General features: G+C 41.6%; 1 protein-coding gene across 1 annotated transcript in view; it reads left to right on the forward strand.

Annotated features, from left to right (window-relative positions):
* The first annotated feature begins 1,156 nt into the window (after positions 1-1,156).
* The window catches only part of LOC106583446 (protein bicaudal D homolog 2), a 43,237-nt gene continuing 23,892 nt past the window's right edge, over positions 1,157-20,501 (forward strand). Inside the window, exon 1 of the mRNA XM_014167620.3 lies at positions 1,157-1,649. Coding sequence (XP_014023095.1) covers positions 1,410-1,649 — 240 coding nt within the window. The 5' untranslated portion in view covers positions 1,157-1,409. The remainder of the gene's footprint in view (positions 1,650-20,501) is intronic.

Raw genomic sequence — 20,501 nt, forward strand, 5'->3', positions numbered from 1 at the left:
TGCATGGGCTGCCGTGGGCCTCCTAGTTTGGTACCCTCTGAGCTGGCTTGATTGTATGTCCCCATAGTATGTTATACCGAGTGACCGACTGAAAGGGAATGTACAGTTATGAATATAACGGACAGGGGGTTTGGGCTCGCTGAAGAGTGGTACTGAATTGAGGAATGGATGCTAGCCCTGGTATTATAGATAGGAAGGCGGGGCTTCTGAAGGCGGGCTCTGCATCTATTGGGACGATGGGCATCGTTTCAGTTTGCTTCAGGTGTAAAAGATTGGTTATTGACTCCCCATAGTATGTTATACCTTATTTCCTCCTTCAGGGAACAGTACCGTAGTTATATTCATAACTGTACGTTCCAGAGCAACCTCTTCGGGCAGCCTTCAAAAGGAGAGCCCGTGGTCTATGTCCGTCTACCTGGAAATCCTGAGGGGACACACCCTAGCGCTGGTATGTTTCATTGGTCTAGTGCCATTCTACAGTCACCTGATCTCCTGTAACTGATCACAGACAGAACTCGACCATTCTTTTGAACACCACCACATACTGAACCCCTGTAACCGACCACAACAACAAACTCAATCATTATTTTTAATTAGTATATAAATCATCTAAAAATCATAATCTTGCCCTATGTCCTGATTTCAAATGAGTATAGTCATGTGGGAAATGACTCATGCTTACTTTTTTGCACTGAGCTCTTTAATGCTATGATGTTCTGATGATGATATAACAATACCGAGAAGTAATTCTCTAGTAAGTAATGTAGCAGCATAATAATTTAGTGTGAGTCGTCAGGCAAGCACAGATGGGCCTTCACACAGATTAACCACATTGTACTTGTAATAACTCGATCATAACTGTACTGCAGTATTGTTTTTAAATCCCTAGATGGCAGTCTTGTTAAAGAATCCGTGTTTCCAGGGGACTGTGGGCCTGTAGGGGTTACCATTGACAGTAAGGTTTTACCATATGTTTCTTCAATAGACCGAGTGGCGCATCAACTCCCGAAGGACCATGGTAGTTGAAGTCCATATGCTAAACAGTGAGCGTAGTCTTTTATCCAATCATAATGGAAAAAAACTACATCTCCCATGGCGCACAATTGTAGACCTGAAACGTACGGTATTCGTTTAGTTAATTTCCTCTAGTGGCATGACGTAGGTGGGGGAGGAAGATAGGGATCGACTATGGAAAGAGCTGAAGATGCAATCTTATAACGGTACCGGCTGATAGATAGCTGAACTTTTTGTTCACATCAAAAAAAGTGGAGGACCCGACGAAACAGACAAAAACACAGCCATGCAGTTCAAATACAGAAGGCACTGATTTATTTTTATAGGATATTTTTCAGTGCTCCTTCAAGGGCTGGGTCCGTTGTCGCTGTTGTTAGCGGAACCGGCTGGCCAAGATGTCTGTGGAGGAACAGGAATATCCCGAGGCGACTCTGGTGGCAGAGGCCGGGCCGCAGTGGTTTCGGGCGGAATTAGAGCGCCTATCCCGGGAGCTGAGCGAGACGACTCATGAGAAGATCCAGGCGGCGGAATACGGGCTGGCGGTGCTCGAAGAGAAACAGCAGCTCAAACAGCGTTATGACGAGTTGGAGACCGAGTTCGAGACTGTTCGGCAGGAACTCGACCAACTGAAGGAGGTAGAGTGAGGTCACAACATTCCATTGCTACAAATGTGTCCAATTTACTGTCAACGCGCTTGTGTATTGTAACCGTTAACGGATACATTGTTTCTAACAAAGAGCAAATTAGGCACGTAGCCTACGTTTCTCATTCGATTCAGGCAGTGCTATGTTGCTTTGTTTCGAAAGTTTTTAATTAAAATCAGCTGTGATGTTGTTATAACCTAATCCTAAACACCCAGAATGCTCTCTGAACACGTTTGCTTGTTGACTCAAGTGGTAAACAAACACCACAAAGTTGTATTAGAAGTTTCTTAGCCTACTTTGATAACAACATTAAAGTTGGCCTAGTGTGATAAAAGACAACGTTCAAAAAGACAGAACACTAACTTTAGTGCAAGAGGGCAGATGTTTTCAGATGTATACAAACACATACATGTGAAATGTGTGTCAAAATGTTATGTGTGAAAATATGGGTGCTATTTGAATATCTTTGTTAAAGTTATCATCTCTGCTTGACATTTATCAGCAGCAGCCTTCACAAGTCCCAACATGCTGTTGGTGTGACAGTAGAAATTGTTCTGGTGAAAGCAGTAAGTACTATATTTAAGCTAGTCAGGCCCATGCTGGCTCTGTCTCTGCTAGATAAGGGTTTCCCTCCCTCAGGCTACTCAAATGGGAGAGAACAGCAGCCAGGTTGTTAGGCTGTTTTTGATCAGCTCTGCCCTTATGCTTTAGCCTTTTTTTCAGAGAGACAATGGCCTCTATCTTGTGGACATACATGTGTTACAGAAGAATCCTGTTGCAGTTGCTCCCTGCTTCATAGGAGCTAATACCCATTGTTAAACAGGGCTGTACTCAATTGCCTCAATAACTAAATTGAGTCATTCTGTCTCTTGTGAGTCCAGAGGCCTTTCTAGGTCCAGCCCAAATCCTTACAACGTTTAAGGGGATTTTAGTTACCCTGACGCATGTGAATCCCTCTCAATCGCTTGCAGTATACTGAAGTAAACACTTAGACTGTGTCTTATATCTAAGAAAGAACATTCTCACAGAATTCTGACTATGGTGCTCTAGCAGAATGACAGCATTTATAGCAAGCTCAGCCACACAACACAACTGGCTATCATGCTAACTTCACTAGCATTGTTTATGTTTACCTGATTATGTCTGTCTCTATCAAGAATAGCTAGTTTCTGTTGTCATTCATTTCAAGCATATTGATGTTAAATTCCCTCCACTGAAGCTCAGCCTCACTTTTGAGCTTCATTGCCCTCCCACGGGGGGCCAGTACGGAGGGGGAAAAAAATGTATGAAATGTATTCACTACTGTAAGTCACTCTGAATAAGAGCATCTGCTAAATGACTAAAATGTAAAATGTAAATGTAAACAAAGACGGGGAATGAAAGGACATGAGTTCCCAGGCCAAGCATTAAGCATATGTGTTCCTTGTACGGTGCCTTCAGAAAGTATTCATACCACTTGAATTCAAAATTGATTAAATATATTATTTTCTCACCCATCTACACACAATACCCCATAATGACAAAGTGAAAATATGTTGTTGGAATTTTTTGCTAATATACTGAAAATTAAATGCAGAAATATCTCATTCACATAATGTAAATATTCACACCTCTGAGTCAATACTTGTAGAAGCACCTTTGGCAGTGATTACAGCTGTGAGTCTTCAAGCTCATTAACATGTTCAGGTCTTGCCATGGATTTTCAAGTAGATTTAAGTCAAAACTGTAACTCAGCAACTCAGGAACATTCACTGTCTTCTTGGTAAGCAACTCCAGTGTAGATTTGGCCTTGTGTTTTAGGTTATTGTCTTGTTGAAAGATTAATTAATCTCCCAGTGTCTGGTGGAAAGCAGACTGAACCAGATTTTCCTCTAGGATTTTGCCTGTGCTTAGCTCCATTCCGTTTATTTTTTTCATAAACAAACTCCCCAGTTCTTAAAGATTACAAGCATACCCATAACATACCTAGTGGTTAGAACGTTGGGCCAGTAACCGAAAGGTTGCTAGATCGTTCTGCCCCTGAACAAGGCAGTTAACCCACTGTTCTTAGGCAGTCTTTGTAAATAAGATTTTTTTCTTTACTGACTTGCCTAGTTAAATAAAGGTTAAATAAAAATACAAAAATAAAACATGATTCAGCCAGCACTATGCTTGAAAATATGGAGAGTTGTACTCAGCAATGTGTTGTATTGAATCTGCCCCAAACATAACACTTTTGAATTCAGGAAAGAAAGTTCATTGCTTTGCCACATTTTTTTGCAGTATTACTTTAGTGCCTTGTTGAAAACAGGGTGCATCTTTTGTAAAAAAAAAAAAAATCTGTACAGGCTTCCTTCTTTTCACTCTGTCAATTAAGTTAATATTGTGGACTACAATGTTGTTCATCCATCCTCAGTTTTCTCCTATCACAGCCATTAACCTCTTTAACGGTTTTAAAGTCACCATTGGCCTCATTGTGAAATCCCTGAGCGCTTTCCTTAATCTCCAGCAGCGGAGTTAGGAAGGATGCCTGTATCTTTGTAAGGACCAGGTGTATTGATATACCATCCAAAGTGTAATTAATAACTTCACTATGCTCAAAGTAATATTCACTGTCAAATTTTTTATTTTTTTACCCATCTACCAATCGGTGCCCTTCTTTGCGAGGCATTTGAAAACATCCCTGGTCTTTTTGGTTGAATCTGTTTTTGAAATTCACTGCTCGAAATGACCTTAGAGATAATTGTATGTGTGAGGCACAGAGATAAGGTAGTCATTCACAAATCATGTTAAATCAAATCAAATCAAATGTATTTATATAGCCCTTCTTACATCAGCTGATATCTCAAAGTGCTGTACAGAAACCCAGCCTAAAACCCCAAACAGCAAGCAATGCAGGTGTAGAAGCACGGTGACTAGGAAAAGGGTTTTGGCCCTAGAAAGGCCAAAACCTAGGAAGAAACCTAGAGAGGAACCAGGCTATGAGGGGTGGCCAGTCCTCTTCTGGCTGTGCCGGGTGGAGATTATAACAGAACATGGCCAAGATGTTCAAATGTTCATAAATGACTAGCATGGTCAAATAATAATAATCACAGTTGTCGAGGGTGCAACAAGCCTGCACCTCAAGAGTAAATGTCAGTTGGCTTTTCATAGCCGATCATTGAGAGTATCTCTACCGCTCCTGCTGTCTCTACAGAGTTGAAAACAGCAGGTCTGGGACAAGTAGTACGTCCGGTGAACAGGTCAGGGTTCCATAGCCGCAGGCAGAACAGTTGAAACTGGAGCAGCATCACGGCCAGGTGGACTGGGGACAGCAAAGAGTCATCATGTCAGGTAGTCCTGAGGCATGGTCCTAGGGCTCAGGTCCTCCGAGAGAGAGAAAGAAAGAAAGAGAGAATTAGAGAGAGCATACTTCAATTCACACAGGACACCGCATAAGACAGGAGAAATACTCCAGATGTAACAGACTGACCCTAGCCCCCGACACATAAACTACTGCAGCATAAATACTGGAGGCTGAGACAGGAGGGGTCAGGAGACACTGTGGCCCCATCCGATGATACCCCCGGACAGGGCCAAACAGGAAGGATATAACCCCACCCACTTTGCCAAAGCACAGCCCCCACACCACTAGAGGGATATCTTCAACCACCAACTTACCATCCTGAGACAAGGCCGAGTATAGCCCACAAAGGTCTCCGCCACGGCACAATCCAAGGGGGGGCGCCAACCCAGACAGGAAGACCACGTCAGTGACTCAACCCACTCAAGTGACGCAGGGACGGCATGGAAGAACACCAATAAGCCAGTGACTCAGCCCCTGTAATAGGGTTAGAGGCAGAGAATCCCAGTGGAGAGAGGTGAACCGGCTAGGCAGAGACAGCAAGGGCGGTTCGTTGCTCCAGAGCCTTTCCATTCACCTTCACACTCCTGGGCCAGACTACACTCAATCATAGGACCACTGAAGAGATGAGTCTTCAGTAAAGACTTAAAGGTTGAGACCGAGTCTGCATCTCTCACATGGATAGGCAGACCATTCCATAAAAATGGAGCTCTATAGGAGAAAGCCCTGCCTCCAGCTGTTTGCTTAGAAATTCTAGGGACAATTAGGAGGCCTGCGTCTTGTGACCGTAGCATACGTGTAGGTATGTACGGCAGGACCAAATCGGAAAGATAGGTAGGAGCAAGCCCATGTAATGCTTTGAAGATTAGCAGTAAAACCTTGAAATCAGCCCTTGCCTTAACAGGAAGCCAGAGTAGGGAGGCTAGCACTGGAGTAATATGATCAAATTGTTTGGTTCTAGTCAGGATTCTAGCAGCCGTATTTAGCACTAACTGAAGTTTATTTAGTGCTTTATCCGGGTAGCCGGAAAGTAGAGCATTGCAGTAGTCCAACCTAGAAGTAACAAAAGCATGGATTAATTTTTCTGCATCATTTGTGGACAGAAAGTTTCTGATTTTTGCAATGTTATGTAGATGGAAAAAAGCTGCCCTTGAAACAGTCTTCATATGTTCTTCAAAAGAGAGATCAGGGTCCAGAGTAACGCTGAGGTCCTTCAGTTTTATTTGAGACGAATGTACAACCATCAAGATTAATTGTCAGATTCAACAGAAGATCTCTTTGTTTCTTGGGACCTAGAACAAGCATCTCTGTTTTGTCCGAGTTTAAAAGTAGAAAGTTTGCAGCCATCCACTTCCTTATGTCCGAAACACAGGCTTCTAGCGAGGGCAATTTTTGGGCTTCACCGTGTTTCATTGAAATGTACAGCTGTGTGTCATCCGCATAGCAGTGAAATTTAACATTATGTTTTCGAATGACATCCCCAAGAGGTAAAATATATAGTGAAAACAATAGTGGTGCTAAAACGGAACTTTGAGGAACACCGAAATTTACAGTTGATTTGTCAGAGGACAAACCATTCACAGAGACAAACTGATATCTTTCCGACAGATAAGATCTAAACCAGGCCAGAACTTGTCCGTGTAGACCAATTTGGGTTTCCAATCTCTCCAAAAGAATGTGGTGATCGATGGTATCAAAAGCAGCACTAAGATCTAGGAGCACGAGGACAGATGCAGAGCCTCAGTCTGACATCATTAAAAGGTAATTTACCACCTTCACAAGTGCAGTCTCAGTGCTATGATGGGGTCTAAAACCAGACTGAAGCGTTTCGTATACATTGTTTGTCTTCAGGAAGGCAGTGAGTTGCTGCGCAACATTTTTTTTTTTTTTTTGAGAGGAATGGAAGATTCGATATAGGCCGATAGTTTTTTATATTTTCTGGGTCAAGGTTTGGCTGGATTACTGCCACTTTTAGTGAGTTTGGTACACATCCGGTGGATAGAGAGCCGTTTATTATGTTCAACATAGGAGGGCCAAGCACAGGAAGCAACTCTTTCAGTAGTTTAGTTGGAATAGGGTCCAGTATGCAGCTTGAAGGTTTAGAGGCCATGATTATTTTCATCATTGTGTCAAGAGATATAGTACTAAAACACTTTAGTGTTTCCCTTGATCCTAGGTCCTGGCAGAGTTGTGCAGACTCAGGACAACGGAGCTTTGGAGGAATACGCAGATTTAAAGAGGAGTCCGTAATTTGCTTTCTAATGATCATGATCTTTTCCTCAAAGAAGTTCATGAATTTATTACTGCTGAAGTGAAAGCCATCCTCTCTTGGGGAATGCTTCTTTTTAGTTAGCTTTGCGACAGTATCAAAAATACATTTCGGATTGTTCTTATTTTCCTCAATTAAGTTGGAAAAATAGGATGATCGAGCAGCAGTGAGGGCTCTTCGATACTGCACGGTACTGTCTTTCCAAGCTAGTCGGAAGACTTCCAGTTTGGTGTGGCGCCATTTCCGTTCCAATTTTCTGGAAGCTTGCTTCAGAGCTCGTGTATTTTCTGTATACCAGGGAGCTAGTTTATTATGACAAATGTTTTTAGTTTTTAGGGGTGCAACTGCATCTAGGGTATTGCGCAAAGTTAAATTGAGTTCCTCAGTTAGGTGGTTAACCTCTCTGGGCTAGGCGGGACGAAATCGTCCCACCTACGCAACAGCCAGTGTAATCCCGTGGCGCGAAATGCTATTACTTCAATTTCTCAAACATATGACTATTTTACACCATTTTAAAGACAAGACTCTCGTTAATCTAACCACACTGTCCGATTTCAAAAAGGCTTTACAACGAAAGCAAAACATTAGATTATGTCAGCAGAGTACCCAGCCAGAAATAATCAGACACCCATTTTTCAAGCTAGCATATAATGTCACAAAAACCCAGAAGACAGCTAAATGCAGCACTAACCTTTGATGATCTTCATCAGATGACACACCTAGGACATTATGTTATACAATACATGCATGTTTTGTTCAATCAAGTTCATATTTATATCAAAAAACAGCTTTTTACATTAGCATGTGACGTTCAGAACTAGCATACCCCCCCGCAAACCTCCGGTGAATTTACTAAATTACTCACGATAAACGTTCACAAAAAACATAACAATTATTTTAAGAATTATAGATACAGAACTCCTTTGTGCAATCGAGGTGTCCGATTTTAAAATAGCTTTTCGGTGAAAGCACATTTTGCAATATTCTGAGTAGATAGCCCAGCCATCACGGCTAGCTATTTAGACACCCACCAAGTTTAGCCCTGACCAAACTCAGATTTACTATTACAAAAGTTTGATTACCTTTGGTGTTCTTCGTCAGAATGCACTCCCAGGACTGCTACTTCAATAACAAATGTTGGTTTGGTCCAAAATAATCAATCGTTATATCCAAATAGCGGCGTTTTGTTCGTGCGTTCAAGACACTATCCGAAGTGTAAATAAGGGTCACGAGCATGGCGCAATTCGTGACAAAATAATTCGAAATATTCCATTACCGTACTTCGAAGCATGTCAACCGCTGTTTAAAATCCATTTTTATGCCATTTTTCTCGTAAAAAAGCGATAATATTCCGACCGGGAATCTGCGTTTAGGTAAGCAGACGAAAGAAAACAAGGCATGGGGTCGACGCGGGCACGAGCCTGAGTCTCACAGTACTGTAACCAGCCACTACCCAAACGCACTACTTTTTTTCAGCCAGAGCCTGCAAAGCCACGATTCAGCTTTTTGCCGCCTTCTGAGAGCCCATGGGAGCCGTAGGAAGTGTCACGTAACAGCAGAGATCCTCTGTAATGGATAGAGATAATCAAGAAGGGCAAGAGATTGTCAGACAGGCCACTTCCTGCATGGAATCTTCTCAGGTTTTGGCCTGCCATATGAGTTCTGTTATACTCACAGACACCATTCAAACAGTTTTAGAAACTTTAGGGTATTTTCTATCCAAAGCCAATAATTATATGCATATTCTAGTTACTGGGCAGGAGTAGTAATCAGATTAAATCGGGTACGTTTTTTATCCAGCCGTGTCAATACTGCCCCCTAGCCCTAACAGGTTAACTGATTTTTGTCCTCTGATGTCTTTCGGTAGGCAGAGGGAGTCTGGAAGTGCATCAAGGAATCTTTGGGCTGTCTAAGAATTTATAGCACGACTTTTGATGCTCCTTGGTTGGGGTCTGAGCAGATTATTTGTTGCGATTGCAAACGTAATAAAATGGTTGTCCGATAGTCCAGGATTATGAGGAAAAACATTAAGATCCACAACATTTATTCCACGGGACAAAACTAGGTCCAGAGTATGACTGTGGCAGTGAGTAGGCCCAGAGACATGTTGGACAAAACCCACTGAGTCGATGATGGCTCCGAAAGCCTTTTGGAGTGAGTCTGTGGACTTTTCCATGTGAATATTAAAGTCACCAAAAATGTGAATATTATCTGCTGTGACTACAATGTCCGATAGGAATTCAGGGAACTCAGTGAGGAACGCTGTATATGGCCCAGGAGGCCTGTAAACAGTAGCTATAAAAAGTGATTGAGTAGATTTCATGACTAGAAGCTCAAAAGACGAAAACGTCGTTGTTGTTTTTTTTGTAAATTGAAATTTGCTATTGTAAATGTTAGCAACACCTCCCCGCCTTTGCGGGATGCACGGGGGATATGGTCACTAGTGTAACCAGGAGGTGAGGCCTTATTTAACACAGTAAATTCATCAGGCTTAAGCCATGTTTCAGTCAGGCCAATCATATCAAGATTATGATCAGTGATTAGTTCATTGACTATAACTGCCTTTGAAGTGAGGGATCTAACATTAAGTAGCCCTATTTTGAGATGTGAGGTATCACGATCTCTTTCAATAATGGCAGGAATGGAGGAGGTCTTTATTCTAGTGAGATTGCTAAGGCGAACACCGCCATGTTTAGTTTTTGCGAGGGGCAGAAAATAGTTTTCAACCAGCGATTGAGTTGTGAGACTCGGCTGTAGAGCTCATCACTTGCCCTAACTGGGAGGGGGCCAGAGACAATTACTCGATGCCGACACATCTTTCTAGCTGATTTACACGCTGAAGCTATGTTGCGTTTGGTGACCTCTGACTGTTTTATCCTAACATCGTTGGTGCCGACGTGGATAACAATATCACTATACTCTCTACACTCGCCAGTTTTAGCTTTAGCCAGCACCATCTTCAGATTAGCCTTAACGTCGGTAGCCCTGCCCCTTGGTAAACAGTGTATGATCGCTGGATGATTCGTTTTAAGTCTAATACTGCGGGTAATGAGTCGCCAATGACTAGGGTTTTCAATTTGTCAGAGCTAACAGTGGGAAGCTTCAGCGTCTCAGTTCTCGGACCAGGAGGAGTAGAGACCAGAGAAGGCTCGGCCTCTGACTCCGACTCGCTGCTTAATGGGGAGAACCGGTTGAAAGTTTCTGTCGGCTGAATGAGCGACACCGGTTGAGCATTCCTACAGCATTTCCCTCCAGAAGCCATGAGAAAGTTGTCCGGCTGCGGGGACCGTGCGAGGGGATTTATACTACTATCTGTACTTACTGGTGGCACAGACGCTGTTTCATCCTTTCCTACACTGAAATTACCCTTGCCTAACGATTGCGTCTGAAGCTGGGCTTGCAGCACAGCTATCCTCACCGTAAGGCGATCGTTCTCCTGTATATTATGAGTACAGCGACTGCAAATAGAAGGCATCATGTTAATGTTACTACTTAGCTTCGGCTGTTGGAGGTCTTGACGAACCATGTCCAGATAAAACGTCTGGAGTGAAAAAGTTGAATTAAATAAAGTTGAGTGAGAGAAAAACTAAAAATATAAACGGTAATTAAAAAGTAAAAACCGTAAAGTTGTCAGGTAGCAAAGTAAGGTTGGCAACAAAAACGCACACCAGCACGTAAACAAGTCTGCAAGTTGTGTACTGACCTACACACAATTATTGCACACAGAGTGAGTCTGTGGGTCGAATACTTAGGAGTTGAATAATTAATTATTGACTCAAGGCATTTCAGCTTTTCATTTTGTATTAACTTATAAACATTTCTAAAAACATAATTCCACTTTGACATTATGGGGTATTGTGTGTAGGTCAGTGATAAAAAAAAATCTAAGGCTGTAACACAATAAAATGTGGAAAAAGTAAATGGGTGTGAATACTTTCTGAAGGCACTGTATAGTATTGTATTGTACATGTGTACCCCAATATTCTTTCACACACACACACACACACACACACACACACACACACACACACACACACACACACACACACACACACACACATAACCTCTATCACTCCAGTATCCCTGCTCGTTGTAAATGTGGTGTTGGAACTGACCCTGTATATAGCTTACTTACTTCTTGTGTTCTTATTTTTATTTATTGTGTGTTTTTGTTCTACCTTATGTTATTTTTTTGTACTGCATTGATATTGATTACTGTATTGTTGGGTTTGGAGCTGGCAAGAAAGGTATTTCACTGTACATCTGCACGTGATATTAAAACTTGAAACACAGAGCCACACACACAGCCACACACAGCCACAGGACACCTATGTTATTTCTCATAGAAACACTTAATTGTTTGGATCAGTCATTGTTTGGGTAACTCATTGTTTGGATCAGTCATTGTTTGGTTCAGTTATTGTTTGGGTAATCCATTCAACTGTATGGCGCCGACGGATTGGGCTGCCGTGCTTCTGGCTCTTAGGAAACTTTTAGGTATTTACCGTAATTTCCGGATTATAAGCCGCTACTTTTTTCCCACGCTTTGAACCTCGCGGCTTACCTTCTCTAGGGCCGGCGGGACGAAATCGTTCCACCTACGTAACAGCCAGTGGAATCCTGTGGCGCGTTATTCAAATACCTTAGAAATGCTAGACTTCAATTTCTAAAACATATGACTATTTTACACCATTTTAAAGACAAGACTCTCGTTAATCTAACCACACTGTCCGATTTTAAAAAGGCTTTACAACGAAAGCAAAACATTAGATTATGTCAGCAGAGTACCCAGCCAGAAATAATCAGACACCCATTTTTCAAGCTAGCATATAATGTCACAAAAACCCAGAAGACAGCTAAATGCAGCACTAACCTTTGATGATCTTCATCAGATGACACACCTAGGACATTATGTTATACAATACATGCATGTTTTGTTCAATCAAGTTCATATTTATATCAAAAACCAGCTTTTTACATTAGCATGTGACGTTCAGAACTAGCATACCCCCCCGCAAACTTCCGGTGAATTTACTAAATTACTCACGATAAACGTTCACAAAAAACATAATTATTTTAAGAATTATAGATACAGAACTCCTCTATGCACTCGATATGTCCGATTTTAAAATAGCTTTTCGGTGAAAGCACATTTTGCAATATTCTAAGTAGATAGCCCGGCATCACAGGGCTAGCTATTTAGACACCCAGCAAGTTTAGCACTCACCAAAGTCATATTTACTATAAGAAAAATGTTATTACCTTTGGTGTTCTTCGTCAGAATGCACTCCCAGGACTTCTACTTCAATAACAAATGTTGGTTTGGTCCCAAATAATCCATAGTTATATCCAAATAGCGGCGTTTTGTTTGTGCGTTCAAGACACTATCCGAAAGGGTAAATAAGGGTTACGAGCATGGCGCATTTCGTGACAAAAAAATTCTAAATATTCCATTACCGTACCTCGAAGCATGTCAACTGCTGTTTAAAATCCATTTTTATGCAATTTTTCTCGTAAAAAAGCGATAATATTCAGACCGGGAATCTGCATTTAGGTAAACAGACGAAAGAAAATAAAGCATGGGGTCGACTCGGGCACGCGCCTAAGCCCATAGTACTCTGATCGGCCACTTGCCAAAAGTGATAATGTGTTTCAGCCAGAGGCTGCCTCGATATCATTCAGCTTTTTCCCGGGCTCTGAGAGCCTATGGGAGCCGTAGGAAGTGTCACATTAGAGCAAAGATCCTCAGTCTTCAATAAAAAGAGCCAAGATGAACAACAACTTGTCAGACAGGCCACTTCCCATATAGAATCCTCTCAGGTTTTTGCCTGCCATATGAGTTCTGTTATACTCACAGACACCATTCAAACAGTTTTAGAAACTTTAGGGTGTTTTCTATCCAAAGCCAATACTTATATGCATATTCTAGTTACTGGGCAGGAGTAGTAACCAGATTAAATCGGGTACGTTTTTTTATCCGGCCGTGTCAATACTGCCCCCTACCCCCAACAGGTTAAACAATGACGCGGCTAATATATGGATTTTCCCACTTTCAAATTTTTTTCAAAAAAAACACATTCTGTGACGTGCTCAGTTTTTTGCCGGCATGAAGCTTTCATTAGACCAATGAAATTGCCGAACGGGTTAAGGTCAAACAACTGTTTTGTTTACTGTTTAGATTAAATCGAGCGCTCTCAAACTTCCCATCATTCTGATTACGGTAGTCATTTTGTCACCCTCATCATGGCAAAGACACGGAGAAATGCATATGATGCAGCTTTCAAGTTGAAGGCGATTGATCTTGCTGTTGGAAAAGGAAATAGAGCTGCTGCACGGGAGCTTGGTCTTAACCTGTTATGGCTAGGGGGCAGTATTTTCACGGCTGGATAAAAAACGTACCGATTTAATCTGATTATTAGTCCTGCCCAGAAACTAGAATATGCATATAATTATTAGCTTTGGATAGAAAACACTCCAAAGTTTCTAAAACTGTTTGAATGGTGTCTGTGAGTATAACAGAACTCATTTGGCAGGCCAAAACGTGAGAAGATTCTGTACAGGAAGTACCCTGTCTGACCATTTCTTGAACTTCTTTGCCATCTCTATCCATTACAAAGGATCTCTGCTCTAACGTGACACTTCCTACGGCTCACATGGTCTCTCAGAGCCCAGGAAAAAGCTGAATGACTTAATTCAAAGCCCTGGCTGAAACACACGAGCGCTTTTGCTAAGTGGTCTATCAGAGGACAAAGGGCTTAGGCTCGTGCACTGGCCGCCCCCGTCTTTCTGTTTTTCCCTTTATTTGCCGAAACACAGATTCCCGGTCGGAATATTATCGCTTTTTTACGAGAAAAATGGCATAAAAATTGATTTTAAACAGCAGTTGACATGCTTCGAAGTACGGTAATGAAATATTTAGAAATCGTTTGTCACGAAATGCGCCATGCGCGCGACCCTTATTTAGCATTCGGATAGTGTCTAGAACGCACGAACAAAACGCCGCTATTTGGATATAACGATGGATTATTTTGGACCAAACCAACATTTGTTATTGAAGTAGAAGTCCTGGGAGTGCATTCTGACGAAGAACAGGAAAGGTAATCAAACTTTTCTAATAGAAAATCTGATATTGGTGAGTGCTAAACTTGGTGGGTGTCTAAATAGCTAGCCCTGTGATGCCGGGCTATCTACTGAGAATATTGTAAAATGTGCTTTCACCGAAAAGCTATTTTAAAATCTGACATATCGAGTGCTTAACCTCTTGGGGCTAGGTGGGACGCTAGCGTGCCACCCGTGGTGCACTCCATCAACAGCAGGTGCATTTCAAGAGCGGCAAATTTGAATCCAAATAAATGTCAAAATTCAAATTTTTCAAAAATACAACTATTTTACACCATTTGAAAGATAAACATCTCCTTAATCTAACCACGTTTTACGATTTCAAAAAGGTTTTACGGCGAAAGCATAAATTTAGAGTATGTTAGGACAGTACATTTACAAGAGTTGTGTGTAATGTTTTGTCAAGTCAAAGACAGGGTCACCAAAACCATAAAACCAGCTAAAATGATGCACTAACCTTTTACAATCTCCATCAGATGACACTCCTAGGACATTATGTTAGACAATGCATGCATTTTTAGTTCTATCAAGTTCATATTTATATCCAAAAACAGCGTTTTACTATGGCATTGATGTTGAGGAAATCGTTTCCCTCCAATAACCGGCAGTCAAGTCAGCGTAACAAATTAAATAATTAAAATTAGAAAACATTGGTAAAATATTATATTGTCATTTAAAGAATTATAGATTTACATCTCTTGAACGCAATCAACTTGCCAGATTTAAAAATAACCTTACTGGGAAATCACACTTTGCAATAATCTGAGCACTGCGCCCAGAAAAATACGCGTTGCGATACAGACTAGACGTCATGTTGGGGAGATCTAAAATCGAAAATACTATGTAAATAATCCATTACCTTTGATTCTCTTCATCAGATGTCACTTCCAGGTATCACAGGTCCATAACGAATGTAGTTTTGTTCAAAAAAGCTCATCATTTATGTCCAAAAATCTCCGTCTCGTTAGCACATGATGTAAGCCAGCCGGACTTCTCGTCATGAACGAGGGGAAAAAATATATTTCCGTTCGTTCAAACATGTCAAACGTTGTATAGCATAAATCATTAGGGCCTTTTTTAACCAGAACATGAATAATATTCAAGGTGGACGAATGCATACTCTTTTATAACGTATTGGAACGAGGGTACCCAACATGAACTCGCGCGCCAGGTGTCTAGTGGGACATCATCGTTCCATGGCTCTTGTTCGGTCAGATCTCCCTCCAGAAGACTCAAAACACTTTGTAAAGGCTGGTGACATCTAGTGGAAGCAATAGGAAGTGCCAAAATATTCCTAAACCCCTGTGTTTTTCAATGGGATAGGTTTAAAGTCAATACAACACATCAGGTATCCACTTCCTGTCAGAAAATGTCTCAGGGTTTTGCCTGCCAAATGAGTTCTGTTATACTCACAGACACCATTCAAACAGTTTTGGAAACTTTCGAGTGTTTTCTATCCATATATAATAAGTATATGCATATTCTAGTTACTGGGTAGGATAAGTAACCAGATTAATTCGGGTACATTTTTTTTATCCAGACGTGCAAATGCTGCCCCCTAGACCCAACAGGATAAAGGAGTTCTGTATCTATAATTCTTAAAATAATTATGTTTTTTGTGAACGTTTATCGTGAGTAATTTAGTAAATTCACCGGAGGTTTGCGGGGGGTATGCTAGTTCTGAACGTCACATGCTAATGTAAAAAAGCTGGTTTTTGATATAAATATGAACTTGATTGAACAAAACATGCATGCATTGTATAACATAATGTCCTAGGGTTGTCATCTGATGAAGATCATCAAAGGTTAGTGCTGCATTTAGCTGTGGTTTTGTTTTTTGTGACATTATATGCTAGCTTGAAAAATGGGTAGTCTGATTATTTCTGGCTGGGTACTCTGCTGACATAATCTAATGTTTTGCTTTCGCTGTAAAGCCTTTTTGAAATCGGACAGTGTGGTTAGATTAACGAGAGTCTTGTCTTTAAAATGCTGTAAAATAGTAATATGTTTGAAAAATGGAAGTTTTCGGATTTTAGAGGAATTTGTATTTCGCACCACGCCCATCATTGGATATTGGAGCAGGTGTTCCGCTAGCGGAACATCTAGATGTAAGAGGTTAATGAGTCGATGATAAGACGTTGGAAACAGCAGCTTTAGGAATTGACTCAGTGCAAAAAGACAACTAAAGCTTACTGCTAATTTTTTATTTTTTGTTACAAGCCGTGTTTCGTTAAAGCCTATTTATTTTTGTTACAAGCCGTGTTTCGTTAAAGCCTAATTATTTTTGTTACAAGCCGTGATTCGTTAAAGCCTGTGTAAAGTTCATTTGTTTCAATGTACCGGTAGGCACCTGCGGCTTATAGACATGTGCGGCTTATTTATGTTCAAAATAATATATATTTTTTAATTCAGTGGGTGCGGCTTATATTCAGGTGCGCTCAATAGTCCGGAAATTACGGTAGTTTTTTTAATGTGTTATTTTTTACATTATTAGCCCAGGAAATTTTTGGTGTTATTACATACAGCCCGAGAGAACTTTTGGATATCAGAGCGGCGGTAACTCACCAGCATTAACAGCATTACAACCAGCAAAACAACTTTCCCGAATCGGATCCTTTGTTTGTACCCCCCAGGGCAATTGAACTGGCTGAGCCAAAACACCACCGTTGGAAAAGAGGTACTCGGAGTGGTCTTCTAGTCCGACTCAGGAGGCGCGCATACCACCCACCGCTTCCGAATATATTACTTGCTAAAGTTCAGTCTCTGGATAATAAAGTTGACGAGTTCAGGGCGAGGATTTCCTTCTAGAGAGACATCAGGGATTTTAACATACTCTGTTTCACGGAAACGTGGCTCTCTCGGGATATACTGTCTAAGTCCGTACAGCCAGTTGGGTTCTCAATTCATTGCGCAGACAGGAATAAATATCTCTCAGAGAAGAAGAAGAGGGTGTATGTTTCATGATTAACTACTCATGGTGTGATGGTGATAACATACAGAAACGCGCAAAACTGAAAGTGCGAACCATCACATTTAATCAGGGCAAGGTGACTGGGAATATTGCCAAATACAAACAGTGTAGTTATTCCCTCCATAAGGAAATCAAACAGGCAAAACGTCAGTACAGAGACAAAGTGGAGTCGCAATTCAACAGCTCAGACACGAGACGTACAGTATCTCACAAAAGTGAGTACACCCCTCACATTTTTGTAAATATTTGAGTTTATCTTTTCATGTGCAACACTGAAGAAATGACACTTTGCTACAATGTAAAGTAGTGAGTGTACAGCTCGTATAACAGTGTAAATTTGCTGTCCCCTCAAAATAACTCAACACACAGCCATTAATGTCTAAACCGCTGGCAACAAAAGTGAGTACACCCCTAAGTGAAAATGTCCAAATTTATTTAACCAGGTAGGCAAGTTGAGAACAAGTTCTCATTTACAACTGCGACCTGGCCAAGATAAAGCAAAGCAGTTCGACACATATAACAACACAGAGTTACACATGGAGTAAAACAAACATACAGTCAATAATACAGTAGAAAAATAAGTCTATATACAATGTGAGCAAATGAGGTGAGATAAGGGAGGTGAATAATGTGAATAATAATAATAATAAATAAATAATGTGAATAAGACATTTAAGCATGTTTACCCTCACAAGGCTGCTGGCCCAGATGGCATCCCTGGCCACGTCCTAAGAGCATGTGCAGACCAGCTGGCCGGAGTGTTTACAGATATATTCAATCTCTCCCTATCCCAGGCTACTGTCCCAACATGCTTCAAGATGTCCACCATTGTTCCCGTACCCAAGAAAGCAAAGGTAACTGAATGAAGTGACTAGCGCCCCTTGTCATCATGAAGTGCTTTGAGAGACTATTCAAGGATCACCTCTACCTTACCTGCCACCCTAGACCCACTTCAATTAGCTTACCGCCCCAATAGATCCACAGACGATGCAATCGCACTGCACACTGCCCTATCCCATCTGGACAAGAGGAATACCTATGTAAGAATGCTGTTCATTGGCTATAGCTCAGCATTCAACAACATAGTACCCACCAAGCTTATCATTAAGTTCGAGGCCATGGGTCTCAACCCTGCCCTGTGCATCTGGGTCCTGGACTTCCTGACGGGCCGCCCCCAGGTGGTGAAGGTAGGAAACAAAACCTCCACTTCGCTGATCCTCAAAACACTGGGGCCCCACGAGGATGCGTGCTCAGCCCCCTCCTGTACTCTATGTTCACCCATGACTGCGTGGCCATGCACGCTTCCAACTCAATCATCAAGTTTGCAGACAACACAACAGTAGTAGGCCTGATTACCAACAATGATGAGACAGCATACAGGGAGGAGGTGAGGGGCCTGGGAGTGTGCTGGCAGGAAAATAACCTCTCACCCATTGTCAACAAAACTAAGGAGCTGATCGTGGACTTCAGGTAACAGCAGAGGGAACACTCCTCTATCCAGAATCGATGGGACCGCAGTGGACTAGGTGAAAAGCATTAAGTTCCTCGGCGTACTCATCACTGACGATCTGAAATGGTCCACTCACACAGACAGTGTGGTGAAGAAGGCGCAACAACGCCTCTTCAACCTCAGGAGGCTGAAGAAATTTGGCTTGGCACCTAAAACCCTCACAAACTTTTACAGATGCACAACTGAGAGCATTCTGTCAGGCTGACTGTCGATGCAGTTGCCTGGTACAGCAAATGCACCGCCTGCAACCGCAAGGCTCTCCAGAGGGTGGTGCGGTCTGCCCAACGCATCACTGGGGGCAAACTAACTGCCCTCCAGGACACCTACAGCACCCGATGTCACAGGAAGGCCAAAAAGATCATCAAGGACAACAACCACCCGATCCACTGCCTGTTCACCCCGCTATCATCCAGAAGGCGAGGTCAGTACAGGGGCGAAAATCTGATATCAACTTTGGAGGGGACAATTACATGAAATGTTCTCAAGAGCAATTCCTGAGGGGGACACCAAAAGTAGTGCTGTAACACATAGCCTACATTGTAATATGGTAAATGTATATTGAGGAACCAAAGAAATAAGGTGTTTGCCGTTCTCCTAACTACCGGTACCCAAAACTACACAACTAATCACAACAGCAATACCATTGCCTTTAACAAATCTTAGTTCAGTCACCAGTTTAAGTTGAGAGTGGGGGTATCCATGGCATTTTCCAATTATGTTCCTATTTTACAAGTCAAAAAAATTGAGAACCTTTCATAATGTTGCCAAACAAAGACTCAACAAACTTACCTGAGACTCCCTGTCTCTGCCAGTCTGTCCCTGCATATCTGTCCCCAACTCTGCTGTCTGTGTGCCATCTGTTGCCTGCTCTGCCTAATGACATCATTGTGAAACATTTCCATTAGAATTTCATTTCTTTCTTATGAACATTTTATCAACTAGTCTTTGAGATATTAGGCTACTAGGGTTCTTACTTTGCGTTTTGGTGTACTGAAAAATAGTCTGATGTCCGTCTTTTATTTTTCTGCCATTTTTCTACCTGGCTGGCTGGCTACACACACACACAGTGTGTAGGTTATTTACAGTAGGAGATGGGCTTCTATCATCTTATCTTTTATCATTCTATTTGGGCTTCGATCTAAAAGGTAGCTAGCAAATGTGAAACGGATTAAAATGACAAGAGTTGACAGCTGTATGAGTTCACCATTTACACAACATATGCTGCAACCTTTTGTAATTTTAATAGTTTGTTTCATATTGGCTGGCTTCCAACAATAGCTGAATTTGCAAAGCTAGCGAGCACCAATTCCGTTTCAGTGGTGTTTATTATAATCTTTGCTACCCGGGTTAAATAAAGGTGAAATAAAATAAATAAATAAAAGTTCCCTTGCGACAATTTAGCTTTTGCAACGAGACCATTAAATATATTTAAGACAATGGTAGAAGAGAGTGTAGTTCTGTTCAGTTTGGACTTCAGTTTATCGCTAACCTTATCACAGGGACTTTGAAGCACTAACTTACATCATCTGCATGCTGATCTTGGAATAAATTGACGATAGCAAAGATTCCATCTTTGACAAGGCCACATAAATGGAATAGGTACTTGCTAGCTTAATAGTTAATATTTGCCCGCTAGCTCTGCATATTCAGCT

This window comes from Salmo salar, chromosome 22 (genome assembly GCF_965601325.2).
Source record: "Salmo salar chromosome 22, fSalSal1, whole genome shotgun sequence".
Lineage (NCBI taxonomy): Eukaryota > Metazoa > Chordata > Actinopteri > Salmoniformes > Salmonidae > Salmo > Salmo salar.